The following is a 20,576-nucleotide window of genomic DNA, read 5'->3' as shown; positions in this document are numbered from 1 at the left end:
TCCATTGAGTCAAAGGCAAATTTGGTGGTTTCTTTCTTGGTTTGTCCTTTGTTTCCACCCTACATTTTGTCGATTTAATTTAATATATGATCTCTAATCTTATATTATTTTATTTTATTTATAATAGTGTAAGTGTCTCTCCTGTCCAAGCAAAAACAAAATAGGTCTCCAGTCACCATCAATTTAAGTGACATCGCCTCCCTAATTGCTATATCAAAATTATTCAACTTTTGTTTGGATGGAAACGATGCACATCTCTTTCGCAAAAGAGGTTGGACCCAACCCAAGGTGACACTCGGTGGCGGTCCCTCTCGGTGGAGGCCCCTCCTCCTCCTCCTCCTCCTCCTCCTTATTGGCATTAACGTTTGATGAGTAAACCTTTTATATAGTTAATAATTTTCAGACGACACCAATTTTATAATTTTAGAGAGGTTATTATTAAAGGTGTACTTAAAAAATATTATATTTTGTTTTAGATCGATGGATACAAAGAATTAAGTTAGTACTGGAACATGTCAATTTTTAAGATATAACAGGAAAGAGAAAGACACCTCATTTCTAAAAGCTAGTGCGTGTATGTATGTATGGATATATGTATGTATGTATGTTATGCTCTCCTTAATGCTTTTCTTTCTAAATAGACTTTATAAATACATATAATATTTTAGTTCATCTTAAATCTTAATTTGTGATATTATATATTAGTGTATTTATTGACAATTGTGAATGCGAGTTTCCTTAAAATAAGATCTAAAAAATTTATAACTTATTATAATGTGAAGTTTATTCTTATACGTAACTAAGTTTGGATTGAGATCAAAACTTTTATGACTAAAAAAAGATTATTCGTTTATAGTTTATAGAGTATCATTACATTTTTATTAAACAATACAATTTTTTCAAGCTCTCAAACCTACTCTTAGTTTCACTCTCCATGATAACAATTACAGACACAAAAATCAAACACGTTTACGGAAAAAAAAAAAAATTACTTTTAACGAATTTGATGTCAAATTGTCTCTTTAAGGGGTTCTACATGAGATAAATGAGTTGATAATGTCCATTTCACATCAAGAAGTATCATCTCAATGCAAATCGAGTCTTTAAATGAAAATAGATTGAGGCCTACTTATAATTTAGTATTTTAATATATTTTTTTTACTTCAATCAGATTCGATTTCATGACAACCTTGCTAATGTCTTCATAAAGTTATTGTCAAAATCAACCTTCCAGGAGCTTGTTCACATTATTAGTATGCTTAAACTATCTGAATTGCATTACTCATAGTTCTCTTAGGGACTTTTGTTGATCACAAGGGAGTATCCGAAGATACTCATTTGACCTTAATGTACCTTTTTTTTCTTCGATCAGGATCATTTTTTCCACTGAATCTTTGCTACCTCGCAAGATTTTAACGTGGCACCTACATTGCATTGGTCATACCCTTGTGTGTGTTTTCTACCGTGTGATACATCTTGAAGATGTCAAGTATTGCATGGCTTATCTTTTTCTCTTCGACCATGGTTTTTTCCCTCTGGATTTTCCTTGTCAAGGTTTTGGTGAAGGTACTCCTATGTGCATCCCCAATTAGACTCATGTGTGCATCACTTGTCTACCAAGACGCTTCATCAACTACTTAGACATTTGTCTAAAGACCTCATTTAACTAGGGAATGTATAGTTAGTACTAGCAAGGGTGCCCGCACGTTGCTGTGGGGATTGAAAATTGTATAACACATGTAGAAGTTCTAAAAAAATTTATATATATATATATATACACACACACATTATACAATACTATTCACATACATGTGCAAATTTATTTACAACTCTATCAACAAGAAAGAACAAAATAGGTGTCCATGGGAAAAATGAAGTTTATGGTTATAAATTGTCAAATTCCGTACTTGTCAAACTTTATTTAGGAAACTTGAACGGTAAAGAATAAAGTGATAAACACACAAAGACGATTCACAATATGAAACCGTTGCTTTACTAAATAAGCAGTTCCCAACAAAATCATGCTTGTTTTGCTGCAAAAGAACAAAGTAGAAAAAGGGAAACAAATATTTATTTCTTTTTTTATATTTTGTAGTAAAAAAAAAAAACTAGGAAAACTACACATACTTGCTTAAACCTTTCCTCCCTTTGCTCAGCCTGTCTTTGGAGTAGATTAGACTTGGGCATAAATTCAGAAATTAGTTAAGAATGAAACCCAAAAGTAAATTGCAGTTTATTATTCACATTTCTCTTAGAAAATACTAACAGAATTGTTTCTTAAAATAACAATATGTACATAAGCAGGATTCTGCTTAATTTTCCCTAATTAAAGAAATGGTTTGCACAATTTAGAACCTGATATAACAAAAGCATAACAAAAAAATTTCCAGAACTTGAAGTGCCTTTTGAAAGCTCGGTCCTACTTGGAAAATCCACAAAGGGAAAAATTGTAAACCAATTCTCTCACTCAAAAGAAAAATGGAAATTTAATATGGAAAAAATTGAAATTCTGCGTAATGAAAAGTGGATCAAAACTCAAATAGACCCGACCCCAAATCTCACTTTCCTTGTATTATTCTCACTTTCCTTTTTGCCCTTTTTCCTCGTTCAGCAGATTGATGTGGGGTCCTAAAAAAGCATATAAAGCCCAAATGGACCCGACCCCAAATCCCACCCACTCTCCATCGTTGCTTTGAGCTGCAAAGGAAAAGCAGCCTATAAATTCCTTCCCATTGCAAAAAGGGAAGGAGACCATGCCTCCACTGTTGCACAACCCTCTCCCTCTCCCACTACAAAAACCCTCAACAAATCCAAATCACAGATTTCAACTGCCCAATCAATAACCGTCAATCCACCACCAAATCTAAAGTGGTCAATTTTTTACTGTATCTCCTACACTGCATTGCATCTCCCACAACTCACCAGAAAAAATAAAACCAAACCACCTTTCAAAGTCTCAAGCTTTTCACCTCCGATGGGGTTTGTCACCTGCTGGTTTCTCCAATCCAGTTCTTCTCTGGCAGCACCTCCAAATCCCTCCCAGGTCCAAACCCCACAACCCCTTTAGTATTTAACACTATGAAATTTTCATTTTTCAACCAAATCCCACTTTCCTAACAAATCCCGCACACCCGTTTTGTCACCCTCACTCCCACTGAAACACTCATCAGCAAAATCCCAGATGCAAATCCCATCTGCTTCCCAAATCCCACTCTGAAAATCAAAACTTCCCTAATGCCAAAGTCTGTAGAAAACCAGGATGAACCCAACTCGCAGAGCATCAAGATCTGCACTCCCATCTATTTCTGGCCGCATTTAGCGGCCCCCATCAACCCTTTCAACGATCTCTTCGTTCTTCCCATGAAGCGCTCGGTCCGCCCATTATTCAGCATTCTCCTTCTCATTGTGTTCGCCGCCACGCTGACCTGCCGGAACGCCGTCCACCATACCTTTGAGCTCGAGAAGAAGGTGCTAATCCAAGTGCCAAAGCCGGTGTTCAATGCCACTCTGCTCAGATTCGCCGCCGTTGATGCAGGCGATGCTGAAGCTAAGAAGGAGATAGAGCAGCTGTTGGAGGGTAACCTTCTCGGACGGTACCGGACTTTTGCTTCGTGGAGGCGATTTAATCACCAGGATATCAGAACAAGGACGTCCGTTGGATTGCCGGTAATGCTCCGCTCTCCTCAGTTCTATCGTTATTGGTTGGATTTTAGGAGGGTTTTGAGTGACTGGTCGAGAAACAAACGGTTTCATGCTGATGTTATGTTGGATTTAGTGAGACTTGTTAGGCAGCCCATTGACAGGCACAATGGCTTGGTGGTTTCAGAGCAACGGCGTTATTCGTCGTGTGCAGTTGTCGGAAACAGTGGGATTTTGTTGAACAGTAATAATGGAGCTCTCATTGATAGTCATGAGGTAGTCATTCGATTGAACAATGCGAGAATTGAGAGTTTTTCGGAGAAAGTTGGGTCGAAAACCAACATTTCGTTTGTAAATAGTAACATTTTGCATTTTTGTGCTAGGAGAGATGGTTGTTTTTGCCACCCTTATGGACTAAATGTGCCAATGATCATGTACATTTGCCAACCGCTGCATTTCTTCGATTACACGATATGCAATGCATTCCACAAAGCGCCTTTGCTCGTGACTGATCCGCGGTTTGATGTGTTGTGCGCGAGGATCGTGAAGTATTATTCGTTGAAACGGTTTGTGGAGGAGACGGGGAAGTCGTTTGAGGAATGGGGGGCGGTTCATGATGGTTCCATGTTTCATTACTCTTCCGGTATGCAGGCTATTATGCTCGCTTTGGGAATTTGTGACAAAGTTAGTGTTTTTGGATTTGGGAAGTCGGATTCAGCTAAGCATCATTACCATACGAACCAGAAGGCCGAGCTTCGGTTGCACGATTATCCAGCGGAATACGCTTTCTATCACGATTTAGTTGAGAGACCGCAGGTAATACCGTTCCTTTCGGAGAAATTCAAGATTCCTCCTGTGGTTGTATATCAGTGACATTATGGTAGTTGAATCAAATGGTTTTGTGGAATTGGGTGGTTTGAATTGTTGTATTGTTGTTGTAATAGTAGTCCAATTGTTGGAGATTTATGTTTTAACACTTTGACCCTCTATATCAAAGATAGTTTTGGGAATTGTCAACTGTAAAATTCGAATTCGAATCCGAATCCCGTTCTGTTTTTTGATTGAATTCGTGAGTTATATGCGTACATAGAAAATCATTGTATTCCGACATTAAAAGCACAAGCATGAATAGAAACCGGCCTCGACGTGTTGAAAACTAAGGTTGTTTTTCTGTTGAGTTGGTTCAGTTGGTTGCCCAATTCTTCCTTTACCATGCTGTCTTCAGCTGGTGTATTTCATTTTGTATTGTCAGTCCCGCGTACACGTTTGATAACCATTTCGCAGTTTTTGCAATTTTTCAATTTTGGTGCTTAAAATCTGGAGAAAATAAGTGGGGGAGAAAAAGGACGCCATCAACATTCAGTTTTGAAACTTAATTTGCTTTTGTTGAAAGCCCTTGAGCAACTAGGTCTTGTGTCTTGAGGTTGTTTTCAATCGCGGTGCTCATTTGAGGAACTTGTCATATATGACAATGCATTGTTCTGAAAATTCCTGCCTAGATGGCTAGCTACCGTCCGGATTAGTCTTTAGGCATTTAAAAATTAAGAAAATGCACCTAAATCCGCAACGTCCGCCTAGGTCGCGACTTTGACTTTCATATTGCATTTTAATTTTTCAAAAAAAATGTAAAAAGATTTGTTAAATACTTGGATAAAAACTCATTATATGCTTGTTCTTCATATATTCAATATATTCTAGAACTTTATAATTTATGTCATTTTATTTTGTAATGCATGTATAATATATTATTATGTGTTTCTTTTAAATGTTATCAAGTATTTATTTACAATATATAATATATTTACTTAAATCCGCTTTCTCCGTTTAAACCCCGTCTAGACATTAAACCCCAACCTGCCGCTCGACTAGCACCTAACCTTGTGACAATGATACGCCGATGATTGCCTGTAACGCCGATCAGCTCGGCTGAGCTGGGTCTGAAGTCGCTCATCTCAGACTACTACATAACACCTTTGATCAGACCGATTTTATGTACACATACGTGTACGGCTGCACACACAGATTTACATTGAGGTAAAGAGTAAAAAATAATTTAAATGTTTCGTAATAAAGTAGAAGTATGCCACCTTCGAGGCTTCAGATACATATATGCTTTCACAGTTCAAAGATGCCGAGAAACACCATTAGTACATTGACTGGAAAGATTTGTAATGACATGACGTTACATACAACAAGGTTCATCTGCAATTCTTTCCCATTCCATCCAAAAGACGGCATAAGAAAAGGTCAAAAAGGTCTATACAACGTTGTACTCTGTTTCCTCGGCTTTACTTCCAGCCGCCCTTCACTCCTCCGGCTCCTCGCTGAATCCTTCTCTTCATACTTCACTGCCACCAAGAACCTTACGCTTACCTGAAACAAAAGAAAACAGAGAAGCACGACTCGAAAACTTAACTGCGACAGCCCTCTGTCGAGTATTGATACCTGTTTCGGACCATAAACATCATACTTACTATCTCAAGGTACCAGGCGGCCACAAGGAACTTTAATGTCGTCTTGCCAGAGAAAGTGCTCCGATTCATCAGTTTTCTTCCTCCCCAAGCCTTTAACTCCTACTTTCTTCTCTTCTAAAGACTTGATATCCTTCGTCATTGAACTGCACTCCGTTTGAGTTAAAACTGAATGTAAACATCTCACAGAATTTGAATTTAAACCATATTCTCGGATTATACCTCGGGCGGGGTCTTAACCTCAAGTGATCTGGTCTCCCTGAGAAGCAACAGCTAAAACCAAGAATCCTTCTGGTCTGTCCACAGCAGTAAACCCGTACCTAGCAGCTTCTGGGGCAGCATCAGAGCACACGATAGCCCCTTCCAAACTGTAAGTCAAAATCCATACATTAGTATACAATTAGAGAACATCAAGCACATTAAATGCATGCATTAGTATACAATTAGAGAACATCAAGCACATTAAATCATGCTGACATAGGACTTGTAAGTTGTAACTACAATACCATATAGCCTGGAACAGGGAGAGAGCATATTGCAGGCAAGAAACCCTTATGCAAGTGCCTCAACACATTTGAGCTCAATGTTCTGCACACGAAAAACCAAAAGTAGGGTAAAATCCTCGTTTTTGTTCAAGCTTTGCAGAAGTACTACGAATTATTATTCTTTGTAACACGTGGGATGTTATCTTATTATTATCATGTAAAGTTCTTTTTAAGTCTTCACTAGGTTACCAGCTGCTCACCCTATCGAAGACTGTTACATTTCAAATTTGCCTTGTTTCTAGGTTTGCAAGTGCTTATTCATGTAAAGAAACTAATTGTTCGAAGGAAAGAAAAGGAAAGAAACAAGAATAGGCATCTTACCACACCATAAGAGGACTTTGTCCGGCAACTCCTTTATTTCGTCCAGAGATGGGCTAGCACTTGACTCGATGACAAATATGTTATCGACAGAGACCCCTTACTCCTGAAAAGAATTTGTGATCACTACCAGCGCAAGTTGTCAATTTGTATAGGTGTCTAGAAATCATACATTATAATGATTTCAAAACTGTTATAAACATGCGTCCTTACAACATCTCCAACTTTGACAGGTTCGCAGGTCTTCTCCATGTACTTCAAGATCATCTTGTAGTCATCAGATTCCTTATCCATCAGACAAGGGGTCATCAAGGGTAGAACCACCCATGTCTCCTATGAGACGTGAAGCTACGTTTATGTCTCAAACAGTTTCAAGTGCAGCTGCAGCCTGCAAGTTTGGCCCAAAATGATTTCTCGGCGAAGCGGACATTTCCAGTATCAAATAAGTGACATATGATTTGGTTCTGCTTACATTATCTGCAAGTTCCTGATGGTCCTTGAAGATAAAAGGCCTAGTAGAGTGCATGAGGGTGAACCATCTCTGGCTAAAATCTGACCAGACAGCCACAGCCTTCGGTCCTGCATCCTTCATTGATTTCAGTGTCTCCACGAAATTCTGGAGAACCTCCACACCTGAATGCACACCTTTTTCAGTACGTCAAAGGGGCGACAAGGGCACAAGGAGGATGTTCGAGGAAGTTCCTTACATCGTTTTAGATGGACGTCGGAAAGCATCCCCATTGGAAGTTCGGGTGGGTCATATCCCATCTCCATCAAAACATATCTACATTTGAAACAGCTGGTTTGAGGACTTCAGAGTAAAAAGACAATAGATAGTCAAATAACTGGAAACCGAACCATACTTGTAAATCTCTTGACTGCATAAAACCTTCATGAAATTTGCAACCATGGGCTCAAGTTTGCAATGTGTGGCAGCAACTCCCAATTGGCGAAGGCCAAGCCCTCCATGCCTCACATCAACTCCATCGTCCTGTTCAGAATAACAAAAATTTCATATGGCAGAATAACACTCCAAACAAAAGGAAATGAGTAGCGGTACCATGATTCAGTAGCGGAACCAAGACGCAAGCATACTCCCCAGCCTAAGGTACCTCGGAGATATCTCAGTATCCTCTTTATAGCAACAAAATGAGATTCCAGAGGAGAGTACATAAATTGACAGACTTGGTTGATTGAATATGCAATATCTGGACGGCTGAAAGTCAGATATTGTAATGTACCAACAATGCTTCTGTATAGAGTAAGATTGGAGAAGGTTGAGCTGCCATGATTCAATAGTTTTTTTATTGGGATGACAAGGAGTTATACATTTTTTGCAATGAAACATAGCTGTCTTAGTTAGAAGATCTTGAACATACTTGGTTTGGTGAACAAACATGCCTCGAGATTGATAGTCAATTTGCAACCCCAAAAAATAGTGAAGAAGCCCTAAATCTTTCATGTCAAACTCCCTTGTCAATTGAGACACCACAGTTTGTATACATTCATCATTATCACCAGTTAGAATAATATCGTCCACATAAAGCAGCAACACAATAATAGACTTGCCATCATGTTTAACAAATAAGGAAGGGTCAACAAAGGATGATTTAAAACCTAATGACAGTAGAAAGGAGGTAAACCTATCATTCCAAGCTTGAGGAGCTTGTTTGAGGCCATAGAGAGATCGTTCCAATTTGCATACATACTCAGGATGGTCTTTGTCAATGAAAACCTGTGGTTGTGACATATAAACCTCTTCATCAAGGAAGCCATGTAAGAATGCGTTCTTGACATCAAGTTGTTTGAGTTTCCACCTTTTGGTTGCAGCAAGAGACAATATTACCCTAACTGTGGTTGGCTTGACTACCGGACTGAAGGTTTCATGATAGTCTAAACCAGCCTCTTGAGAGTAACCTTTGGGTACTAATCTAGCCTTATGCCTTGCAATGGTACCATTGGGATATCTTTTGATCTTGTAAATCCACTTGCATCCTACCAAGTTCTTATTGGGAGGCAAGGGAACCAAGGACCATGTATGTTGTTGAAGAAGAGCATTTATTTCCTCACTCATAACCTTTTACCATTAAACTGACTTTGATGCTGCAGTGAACGAAGTTGGTTCAATATCTGGATCTAAATGTAACATAGTATGAAAAGCTTGTTTCTTTTTGACAATTCCAGACTTGGATCTTGTCTGCATGGGATGATTGTTGGTTAAAGGAAGATTCACAAACTATAAATCTGGAGCCTAAGAGACTGTTGTATCTGGATGTAACTCATTTGTGCTTGCATATAATTTAGAAGACCTTGAAGAAGCTGAAGTGGAGCTTGATGTTACATTAGATGAGTCAGAGACAAGATCACTAGTGTTGAGAGTAAAGGACTGAGTAATAGGTTGTGCAGCATCCAATGATGGAACAAAGACATGTGGGAAATGAATGGGAATAATTTGAGTATTGATGCGAAAATTACTTAACACACAAATTAAACCCTCTTGTTGACAATTGTAGTAGATATGTAAGTAGGGATCGTTCTTAAACCGGGGATTAGGAGGGATTGCTAAACACTCTAAACTGACTCAAAATCGTAAAAACAAAGTTTAAACACTAAACTAGACTCAAAGAATGCAAAACTAAACTATAAAACACCAAAACAAACCAAAAGACTCAAAACAGCAAACAAACACTCAAAACTGCCTTAAAAACACTTTCTGGGCAGTTTTGAACACTATACTCAAATCTGGACGAAATTAAGTTATCACTTGACTCAAAACACTTAAAAACATCAACTAAATTGATTTCTAACTAATCTAACACTTTAAATTAATGGGGGAATTGGTTTTGACGAAAATTAAGTAAATTAAGACAAGGACAAAGAAAACAGATTCTTTAGACTAAATTAGGTGAATTGATGAATGATGGGCTAACTAGAGGGTTCTTCTCCACACATGACACACTTGCATTCAAATTGATTTCCAATTGCTTCTTTCAATAAATCATGAAACTCAATACCCCAAGTTAACCGTGAACGGCACTTTTTTAACTTTCAAGTTTTCCTTAAGTTATTGAATTGGATGGGAATGCGCATACAACAACTCAAAACATTCTCTAAAAGTCCCTTACGTGAAAAGCACAATAAAGGTACAATCAAAGATCATTAAGTTTCATGAAAACTATAGGTATTGACGAGGCAATTGTTACTATGAAAAGCATGAAACTTTTACCAAGAATTCACTTAACGCGATCGTCGATAAACGACCTCCACTACTAGCAAATATAAGGTTATAACTATTAGGTGAAATTCCCTTATATTTTAGCTTCAAATCCCTGCATGAAAAACTAAGTGGCCACCTTAATCAACACACAAGAATGAGTTATCAATCAAACAGTTAAGCAAATTGAATTCACAACTTATGAAATAACAATTGGATGTAATCAATTCATCTTGCAAGCATAATCATGGTATTGAATAGCCCCCTAGCCAAAAGGCTTAGTTCCTCATGTTCACAAAACAAAGGAAAACAGATTTATACATTGTAAATATAAGAAAGAGAACACCTAAATACTCCAACGATCCAATGTTGAATAGCTAGAATCTTCAAGCAATCTTCTTCCTCTCCTTTGCTACGGCACAAGAGGTTCTGGTGAGTTTAGGGGGTTATGGATGATGTAGAATGATGGATTTAGGTTTGGGATGGATGTAGGGGACGGCAAGGGTTGGTTTTGGGCAGAAATTATGGAGAATGGTGAAGTATGGATGTGTTAGAGGGATGGGATGATTTTCTGGCGTGAATGGTGAATGAATCCCCCCTTGTGGCTGCAACAAGGATGTTTATTAATAGGATTTCAGGAGTTAAAACCCTAGGTTATTTAGGTAAATAGAAATTAAGTCAAAAGCTTCTAGAAATAGGAAATCAAATCAGAAATTTAAAGGAAACTAATTAAAAGTTGCGGCAATGGCATAAAACACAAAAGGAATGTGTTTTAATGCAAGGAAATAGGAAAGAACCATCTCCCTTGCACGGCAAGGAAGAGGAAAGGTCAAGGGAGGTGCAGATGTGATATAGGAAAGGTTTAAATGTCCTAAAACTAAAGGAAACAAGGTTCCCTTGCATGGCAAGGGATGATGAGAAAGGGGAAGTTGACATGGTGCACGGCAAGGGAAGGAAAAATGCAAGAGACCTTTGTTTTGTGCCCTAGAATGCATATGAAGTCTTCAAAGTGTTTGGGACATAAGGACAATTAGAATTTAGGAAATGTCAAACCAAGATAGGAAACCCTGGGCTTAACTTTCCTACTTCAAGTAGGAATCCTTGTGTGATTAGGAATCCTCGTCCAACTAGGAATCCTCATGTGAGTGGGAAACCTCCTTCAATTTGGAAACCTTCTCGTGATAGGAATCCTTGTCGACTTCAAGTCTTCAATTATGTCCAATCCTTGTGCTCCAAGCATGTGATGATCATTCCAAGCCCAATTTTGCTCCAAAAGGCACCAAAATGCATCTTTTCACCAACTCCATCATATGAACCTGAAAACACACAAAAGAAGCATAAAGGACTAAAATAACTAAGGAAACACAACGTAAATGCACGAGCACAAGCCAATTAACGCATAAATATGCTCCTATCAAGTATGGTGAAAAGTATTGTTTTGAACCATAGAAGGAGAAGACAACTTCAAGGATTTGGTACCAGAGGACTTAGACAAATGAGTTGTGGTATGTAACTGTTGACCCTAAAAATTACAAAGCCTACGCGGCGCGCAGGTCGAATAACTAATAAGCTAACTAAGTCATTCATTTGAATGCTGGGCGTGTTAACTCGTCGACCGAGGAGTAAAATTCGTTGATGTCACGTTGAGCGCATTGTTGACTCCTTTATCTTGCGACTACGACCGAGGAAGGAACACTCTCGGTCTTTGGGTTCTAGAGCCTGAAGACAAGGCTGCTAGTTCTGCGAAGTTCAATATCAAATTCGGCTCTTAGGGTGCCGAATGTAGTAACTTGATAACACCTCACTTTGCCCAGAAGGCTAATGAGATGACCTCTGCCACTAAGGATTCAAAAATCCTTCTCGACTGAGACTTGGATAGATAACCAGTCGACCTCGACGCAGTGCTGTTTATCCAAATTGAAGGTGCTTCGGGAACGGCTGATTCTACGGCAAAAGTGCTGTTTATCCAAACTGAAGATGTTCGCCGGTTGCATTCACAGTGCTGTTTATCCAAACTGAAGGTGTGTCGGCTGGGGAAAAGAAAATAAAAATCTTAAGATGTTGAGAGGTTTTGTGCAGGGCAATTGTGTGTTGAATTGAAGATCCTTAATTGTTGCATGACTTTTTGTATTTATAGCACCAGCTCATTGAGATCGAATTAAACCTCTATCTGGATTGGGAGTCCTTGCCCCATTCTAGCTTTGCTTCAAACAACCCTACTCCCATTAGGACTTTGAACTTACCCCCCTTCGGGGCTTTATTCATTGCTGGTCAAGAATCCTAATTATACCAGGACTTCCTCAACCCTCTTTGTTTATCTGGACTACTCCTTCTTGCGATAGGACTCGACCATCCCTACTAAATGGCCCGGGATCATCAGGCGGCCCATAGTATCTTGACCTAGCTTTGGGCCAAGCACAAACCTACACTCGGCCCAACAATATTATTTTGGGCCCAAACATTGCCCCCTCGCTTCTGAGGTCATTGACTGCCAATCTTTGGTCGGATTTCGACCTTGAAGAAGCGGAAACATCTTTTGCTTTTTGGACTTAACTGTTCTTGATAACCATTACCATGCACATTTATGGGATATGATTGCATTATCCTCGTTACTTCCGACGTACAGCCACGTGTCGAATCTCTGCCAATCCTAACAACTTTCAATTATGGCCCTCGAAAACGTGCGCCCGTCGAAGCGTCTCTTCCTTATTAATGCATTAAAACCGCCGCCGCACGCAATCGTGCGTCCCAGATCCTTGAAAACCTCGATCCTATCCTTGAAGGTTCCCAAAATATCCAAAATGATTGGCCATTTTCGGGTTAATTTTCCCCCAAATTCAAACTAATGCTTTCGAATACCAAACGCTTGATCTTCCTTCTGAAACACCTATAAATACCTGAACTCCCTTTATTTGTACTCACGTTTCTAGAAACCTTCACAAACTCTCTCAACCATTTTGCTTTCAAAGTCCCAGAAAACAAATTCCTGCTCCCGAAATCCTCTCCAAGCATTTTCCAAATTTCAAGATGAGTCTAAATACCTTTATTTCCAAGCTTAGCGACGAATGCAGCAAATGCAAGAGCTTCATTGATCGGAACGACATCAAGACTCTGCGTTTCGAAGGTGACCTGAGCACTACCCACCAATTCCTAGGGCCGCTCTTCAAGTATGTGGTTCTTTCATCAATCACTACTCTCTTCAAGGCTCATTGCCTGACACCCTTGATGCAAGGGTTTGACTGGTCCAAATGGGACCTATTGAGGCCCCAAGGTGCCTGGCCCACGACCAACGCCAACTGGGTGGCTTGGGTCGTCCGATGGAAAACTTCTTTGGCGAGAGTGGAAGACCCTTGGTATCTATGACGCCCTCAAGCTCTCGACCATGAAGCTAACCATGGATAAGGAGCTCCTCATGGCAGGGTTGAGTTTCTGGTGCTCGGCCACCAACATCATGGTCCTTCCTTTTGGCCTTCTCGGCCCCACTATGCTTGACGTCTCGGCTATTCTCGGGACTCCTCCATCTGGGATCCTGATGCGAGATTTACTTGACACTCAAATTAAACCCTCGTTTGACAATTGTAGTAGAATGGATAAGTGAGGGATCGTTCTAGACCGGGGATTAGGAGGGCTTGCTAAAACCTTCTAAATTGACTTAAAAACATAAAAACTAAATTAAAATACTCTTAACAAGACTACTATGACTCAGAAAGGCTTTGAAAAACTCAAATTATCTAAAACAATCAAATTGACTCAAATAGAAGCTAGAACTTGATTTAGACGAATTTGCAATTGTTTATGACTCCAAAAGCCTAAAGATACAAAAATAAAACAAATACGAATGATTAAGACTTAACAAAATAGGGGGGGAATTGTGGTTGGACGATATTAAATTAAAAAGACAGAATATAATTAAAGGCAAAATGTAAATATGAATGTGATAAAAATATGGATGATGGAATAGCCAAGGGGTTATTCTCCACACATGTTACACTTGCAAAACAAAATTGATTCTCAGTTGGTCTTTCGATAAGTTATGAAACTCAATGCTCCAAGTTAATTAGGTCCGCTTACATTAACTGTCAGATTTCCCTAGATTCGTTGGATTGAATGGAATACGCATTACAACCAATTTATTCTTAATCAAAGTCCCTAACTATGGAATACGCATGATAGAGACATTCAACAAAGATCATTAAGTTCAACGGAAATCATAAACATTGACGAGGCATTCGTTACTATGGAATACGCATGAAACTTATGCCAAGAATTCGTTTAACGCGATTGTTTATAAGCAACCTCCACTACTTGTGAATATAAGTTCGTAACTATTAGGTGAAACTCACTTATATTCTAGCGTCATATTCATTCAAACGGTTAAACAAATTGAATCCACAACTTATAAAATTCCAACCAAAAGTAATCAATTCATATTGCAAGCATAAACATGTATTTTGAATCACCCCCTAGCTAAAGGGGGTTTAGTTCCTCATAACTTTGAAATCAAAGAAACACCTAAACATTCCAACAACTCAAACGTGAATTGTACGAACGTTTAGGCACTCTTCTCTTCCATTCTCATACGTACAAAACAAAGAGAATTAAATTTAAACTTTGAAATCAAAGAAACACCTAAACATTCCAACAACTCAAACTTGAATTGTATGAACGTTTAGGCACTCTTTTCTTCCTCGTTGTTGTAGCACAAGGTCTAAGGTGAGCTTTGGGGATTATGTGAAGTGTTTTGGAGGGATGGGAAGTGGTTGGATAGTGGCTGCAATGAAGGAGAAAAACTGCACAGAAAATGGAAGGGGAATTGCGGCAATGGATGTGTATTTGTGTTGTGTGAAGTGTTGTGAATGGAAATATGAGATATGAATTGAATGGGGAGTGAATGAATGAATGCTAGGGTATTTATAGGGGTAGTGGAGGGAACATATGGCTGTTTGTTTAAGCATTTGTGTGGAGGAATGATGGAAAAACAGCTAGGACACATGTGAAAACTGGAATTGCACAAGGGGAGCAAAGGGAACCCACGGCAATTAGAGTTTGTTTGATGATGATGCATGTGATAGGTGGGAACAAAGGGTGAAACATGGCACAAGGGGGCTTGAATGAATGATTGAATGTGCATGTGGATTTAAAGAATGAGTGGTGGTGTAATGATGAAGTGAATGCATGTGGAATTAAAAGGAGGAAAGCTGAAATTGTGAAGGGAAGGCACGGCAATGTATTTTGTAAAAGGGAAGATGGTGTGTGAATGCATGTGATTGTAATGTTTGTTGGTTAAAGATGCATGTGGATGTATTATACAATGGGAAAGTATGTGATTGAATTAAAGGATGCAAAGTGAATGAATCATGAATCATTGTGGATGAAAGGTGGAAGTGCATGTGTTGATGACTAGGTTAGTGAGTGGAAATCTGAAAATGGCATATAGGAATGGGAGCTCACGGTTTGAATGTGTGAAGTGTGTGTGAATGCATGTGAAGATGCAATAAATAATGCATGTAGGGTTAGGAAATAATGAAGAAATGCATGTGAGATGTTTGGAAAGGAATAAAGAATGAATGGTGGAAATGTGAGTGAATGATGTGCATGTGTGAGAATGCATGTGGAATTAAGAGGAGTATGGAAGTGAAATAAATGAATGATATGTTAAGTGATAAGTGAATGATATGTGGTGAGTGATAAGTGAATGGTTTGATAAGTGATAAATGAACTAGTTTAAAGGGCTAGGGTTTAAGTACATAGAATGGGCCTAAAATAGGTTGGTTTGTATGGCATAATGTGTTATGTGATTGGGTTAGGGCCATTGTTTTGTGTCTTCAAGTGCATACAAGGCCTTCAAATTCGTCCATCCTCTTGGCTCCATGGATAAGCTATCCAATCCATGCCCAAAAATGCTCCAAATGGCCTCAAAATGCACTTACTTGCTCCCTAGGCCCTTAGAACCTGAAAACACACAAAAGAAGCATAAAGGACTAAAATAACGAGAGAAACATAACGTAAATACACGAGAACAAGCCATTTAAGTCGCATGAATATGCTCCTATCAGATCCCGATAGATGCGGCTCTTTTTGGGAACCAGTCGAATCTCGATCTTAAGGCGCTCTTCGAAGATCGAGCTGTCGAGACACTGAAACGAGATGACCGAGAGCCCTCGACAGAAGAAGTTCAGAAGTTACACAAGAACTTCTTTAACTACAACACCCTCATCCTTCACTTCGCTGGCCGAGGTGAGGAGAGTCTTAGGAAGGGAAAACATGAAGCCTTCCTATTCTACTGGTACAACAAATTCATTTGTTGTACCAGGTCGAACAAATGCTTAGTCAAGAACATGCCAGTGGCCGAAGCCCTGGCTAGTGGTCACACCCTGGCGCTTAACTCGGTCGTTCTCGCCAACCTTTTCCGCTGCTTGGGCGAAGTGACCATTGGAAAAATCGACGCAAACCAGAATGGTCCTCTCTGGGTCTTCCAACTCTGGCTACAAGTTTATTTTACCACCCTTCGACAGGATGTCGCTGCCTTCCAACCCACTATTTCGCTCGGCCTTCAACTAGCATCTCGGCCGCCACTTCCTCACCAGGCAGAAAAAGTCTTCAAATACCTCTTTGGCCTAGAAGTTCTCTCCGACGACGAATTCCTGGTATGTCATCGTCGAATTCAGGCTTCCATCATCATCCTAGGATGATAGTGAAGATGCTACACTTCACCAGCATTGGGGGTCGATCGTGTTGGCATGTGACCTTCCCCTTGGCTGGGATCCTCGCCGAGCCAGCTGGGAAGTCTACCACCCTCATTTCACGACCAACCAACTCGGATATCTTTAAGGTTGTCCGATCCCCCTACTCACTTCCCGTTCCCTCCTCAACCGAGTGCGCCTTTTTGGCTCATCAGAGAGGGAGTGCAGAGATTCCAAGAAGGAGTTTCAGGATCGGTGAAAAACATTCCGCCTCCGACCAGCTCTCCCTGAATCTCTTGGCACAGACACCTTTGGTGACTGGTGGGAAGAATACACCGGAGCTTTCTTTGGGGCTGCGGTAGAAAACATCATCGACATACTTTTCGATGATCGGCCGAAGAGAATCTCTGCCTCTCAATCCAAAGAGCCGGCACGAGGTAGACAACTACCATTTTCTCCTATTTTTTTCCTCAATTTATCACTACCCCTTTTCTAATGTGATCCTGTGTTCATAGATTGCAGGTCGTTGAAGAGGGTGGATGTGGTCGCTGTGGCGGCAGCCAAGAAAAAATCGATCCCTTCCTTGAAGGTTAAAACCACCGAGCGAGCTTCGCCAATAAAACAACCTCATTAGGGCGCCGAGATGGTAGATGACATTCCCCGCCCTTTAAAACGCGTCAAGACAGTGGTGAAGAAGGGGAAGTGAGAGATTCATGTTATCTCCAGCTAGACCACGGAGTCGACCGCTCCTGTCGTCTCTCCTGTCGTCCCTATTGTCCAGGCCCTGGTGGGCCAACTACCCCCGGCCGTACCAACGACCGGGTTTACGGTCGAAACGGCTGCTGCTCCAGCTGTGGTTTCGGAGCCGGTCTCTGCGCCTGTCTTGGAGGAAACGACCGCACTTGCCGAGGCATCCCCTATCCAGCGACCAATAATTATTCTGGAAGATGTATGATTCCATTGCTCATGATCCTTGTTTTATCTGATTTTTGAATCGTAACAGCTTTTATTTCAGGATGATGAGGACGACAAAAGCGACGAAATTCCGCTGGAACGTTGCCCCCGACCAACCAACCTTTCTCCTGTCCATCCTCCTCCTGTGGTCGGGGTAGCTGTCCATCCGGATCTTCCTATGGCCGACCGTGGGAAGAGGCCTTTGGTCGAGCCTGAGGCGACGGTTGAAACGCCGCTTCATCCACAAGATGAAGACCTTAACATTCCTCCGCAAGAAGTGACCTCGACCTTTGTAAGGCTCGCTCTTCTTCCTTTATCAATTTTATTATGATGCATCTGAACCCAGGACAATATTAAATGTCAGGTGCCCGAACGTTCATTTCATCGACAATTTTATGCGCTGAGAGGTATTGTCTACATTTCCTGGCCACCTCAGTGACCATCAAATGTAGATAACTTTCATCGGCCGCGTGAATTGAGAACCGGTCTTAGGCACTGGCTCGGCCATTAAGTTTTCTAGGTTTGAGCAATGAACCAGAGGGCATGGCCAAGGTCTCCTCCCGGTAGGTCTAGAAACACATTCCCTTTGTTATGCATTCCATCTACTTTTCCTTTTTCCTTACGGATTTTCCTTTATGTGCAGCCTTTGTGGGAAGTTAAGCTCGATGCTCTTTTTAAGAGCACGACTGATGGAGTCGGCTCCTCTGCTGCCCCTGTTGAACCAGTGCAGGCCGTGCCTGAGGCCCAAGTTTTTGTTAAGCTACATGAGCTTCTGTCCCTCTCCGCCTCCCAAGTCATCCAATGCAAGGGTCTTGACTCCGTTGGGGAGTTCTTGAACGACCTTGCCAATGGCTGTTTTCTGAGCATGGAGAATATTGCTTATCTCACTGACTTTCTGGAGCGGACTCGGCAACACTTCACTATTTTTGAACAAGCTTTGCAGGCCGAGGACGACTTGAAGGTGGCCAAGATTACGCATGAGACTGGCCGGGCAGAGGTGGAGTCGATAAAAGCAAAGAATGCGCAGCTGACCGAGTTTGATCGTCGGATCTCCGAGCTTCAGCATCAGATTGCTGAGCTTCAATAGCAAAGGTCCGCTGCTGCTTCAGAGCTTGAGAGGGACTTCGAGGCAAATAGAGCTCGGCTTACGGCTTTCGCTGCCGGTGTAAAACACATCCAGCAATTGTAGCTTAATAAGAAGACGAGGCAGGCTGAGATAATTTTGAGCGAAGTGAGGTGGCTGGAGTTGAAAGCTGCCCCGAGGCTTTCCTCCCTTCGACCCCTTAGAATTTTTAGAAGCCTTTTGAATGTATCTGTTCACCCCCTTTCATGAGTTTAATACAATGGTACTTTTTAAAAAATTTTCCATTAATCGGCAATTTATGAATTAAACTGGTCCGATCTTTGAGATGATACACCCCCTTGCCGAGAACTTTGTGAACAATGAATGGTCTTTCCCAATTCGACGACCATTTGCCAAACCTGGGGTCATTAATCCCAATAGGCAACACCGTTTGCCAAACTAATTCTCCTTCGCTGAACGTTTTTTGTCTGACGCGTTGGTTATAAGCTTGCTCGATAATTTTCTTCTGTGCTATTAATAAATTACCCATGTCGATCCGATTTTCTTCCAAGTCTTCTAATTCTTGTCGCATAGCTTGACTATACTCGGCACTAAACAAACTACTCTGCTCGATCACTCTTAATGAGTTTATATTTAGCTCGACTGATAACATAGCATCATATCCATAAGTTAACGCGTAAGGAGTCGTTCCGGTGGCCGACCGAGGTGAAGTTCGGTATGCTCATAATGCTTCGTTTAACTTTAGATGCCACATCCCATGCCTCTCTCTTACCATTTTTTTGAGAATACCGATCAACACTTTATTGTTTGCTTCGGCCTGCTAGTTTGCCTGTGGGTAATACGGCGTAGACTGTTCAAGTCGGATATTCAGACTTGCCGTGTATTCCCTAAACCTGTCGGCTGTGAAGATTGTGCCATTGTTGATTATGATCGTTTCTGGCACGTCGAATCTGGTCACAATATTTTCCTCTACGAAATTGCAGACTTTTTTGGCTGTTAATTCGGCATATGATTTTGCCTCGACCCACTTAGTGAAGTAATTGGTTGCTACTATTATCCATGCGTGTTTTGCCGCCCCCGACGATTGTGTGATTTTGCCGATTACGTCCATTACCCATCCCCTGAACGGCCATGGTTCAGTAACTGAGTGGAGTAATTCAGCCAGGGCTCTCTGTACTGGTCCATGAATCTGACACGGTATGCATCCCCGTGCATATTCGATGCAATCTTTTAATATACTTGGCCAGAAGTAACCGTGTTGTCGAAGCAACCAGCGCATTTTGCGTCCTGATTGGTGAGCTTCGCAAATTCCTTTATGTACCTCAACCATTGCTTGGGCAGCCTCCTGTGGGCTGATGCACAATAATAGTAATCCATCCTTACCCTTTCGGTATAATTCATTTTGGTATGACACGTAATTCGTGGTGTGGACCCTTGTTCTCCAGTCGTGTTTCCCATCGGGGTTATCGAGGTATCGTAAAATCGTCTTTCTCCAATCACCTGGTAGTGTCTCGACGGCACATACTTCTACGGGGTCTCCCCGTTCGAGTAACGATGGTAACGACATTACCCTTGTGCGTATCACGTGATTGCGCTGGAGAATTTGTTGATTGACCAAGGTTGGGTACGATCGCAGGATTGTGGGTGTTACCCGGCTTAGCTTGCCCC

General features: G+C 40.9%; 1 protein-coding gene and 1 pseudogene across 1 annotated transcript; one reads left to right on the top strand and one right to left on the bottom strand.

The window, feature by feature from the left end:
• Positions 1–2,779: 2,779 nt before the first annotated feature.
• Positions 2,780–4,795, top strand: LOC137743837 (beta-1,6-galactosyltransferase GALT29A-like). The gene has a single exon (XM_068483770.1). It carries the CDS (start codon positions 3,235–3,237, stop codon positions 4,510–4,512), a length of 1,278 nt encoding a protein of 425 aa, XP_068339871.1. The 5' UTR covers positions 2,780–3,234; the 3' UTR covers positions 4,513–4,795.
• A 1,054-nt stretch (positions 4,796–5,849) lies between these two features.
• LOC137743013 (protein ADP-ribosyltransferase PARP3-like) lies at positions 5,850–9,047 on the bottom strand (annotated as a pseudogene).
• Between the last annotated feature and the right edge of the window lie 11,529 nt (positions 9,048–20,576).

Source organism: Pyrus communis, chromosome 8 (genome assembly GCF_963583255.1).
Source record: "Pyrus communis chromosome 8, drPyrComm1.1, whole genome shotgun sequence".
NCBI classification, from domain to species: domain Eukaryota; kingdom Viridiplantae; phylum Streptophyta; class Magnoliopsida; order Rosales; family Rosaceae; genus Pyrus; species Pyrus communis.
Note: the sequence above shows the minus strand (reverse complement) of the source record. Positions and strands in the feature narration are given on the sequence as shown.

Coding starts and splice junctions, on each gene's coding strand:
- LOC137743837 (XM_068483770.1), top strand. CDS start 3,235: ATGCCAAAGTCTGTAGAAAACCAGGATGAACCCAACTCGCAGAGCATC.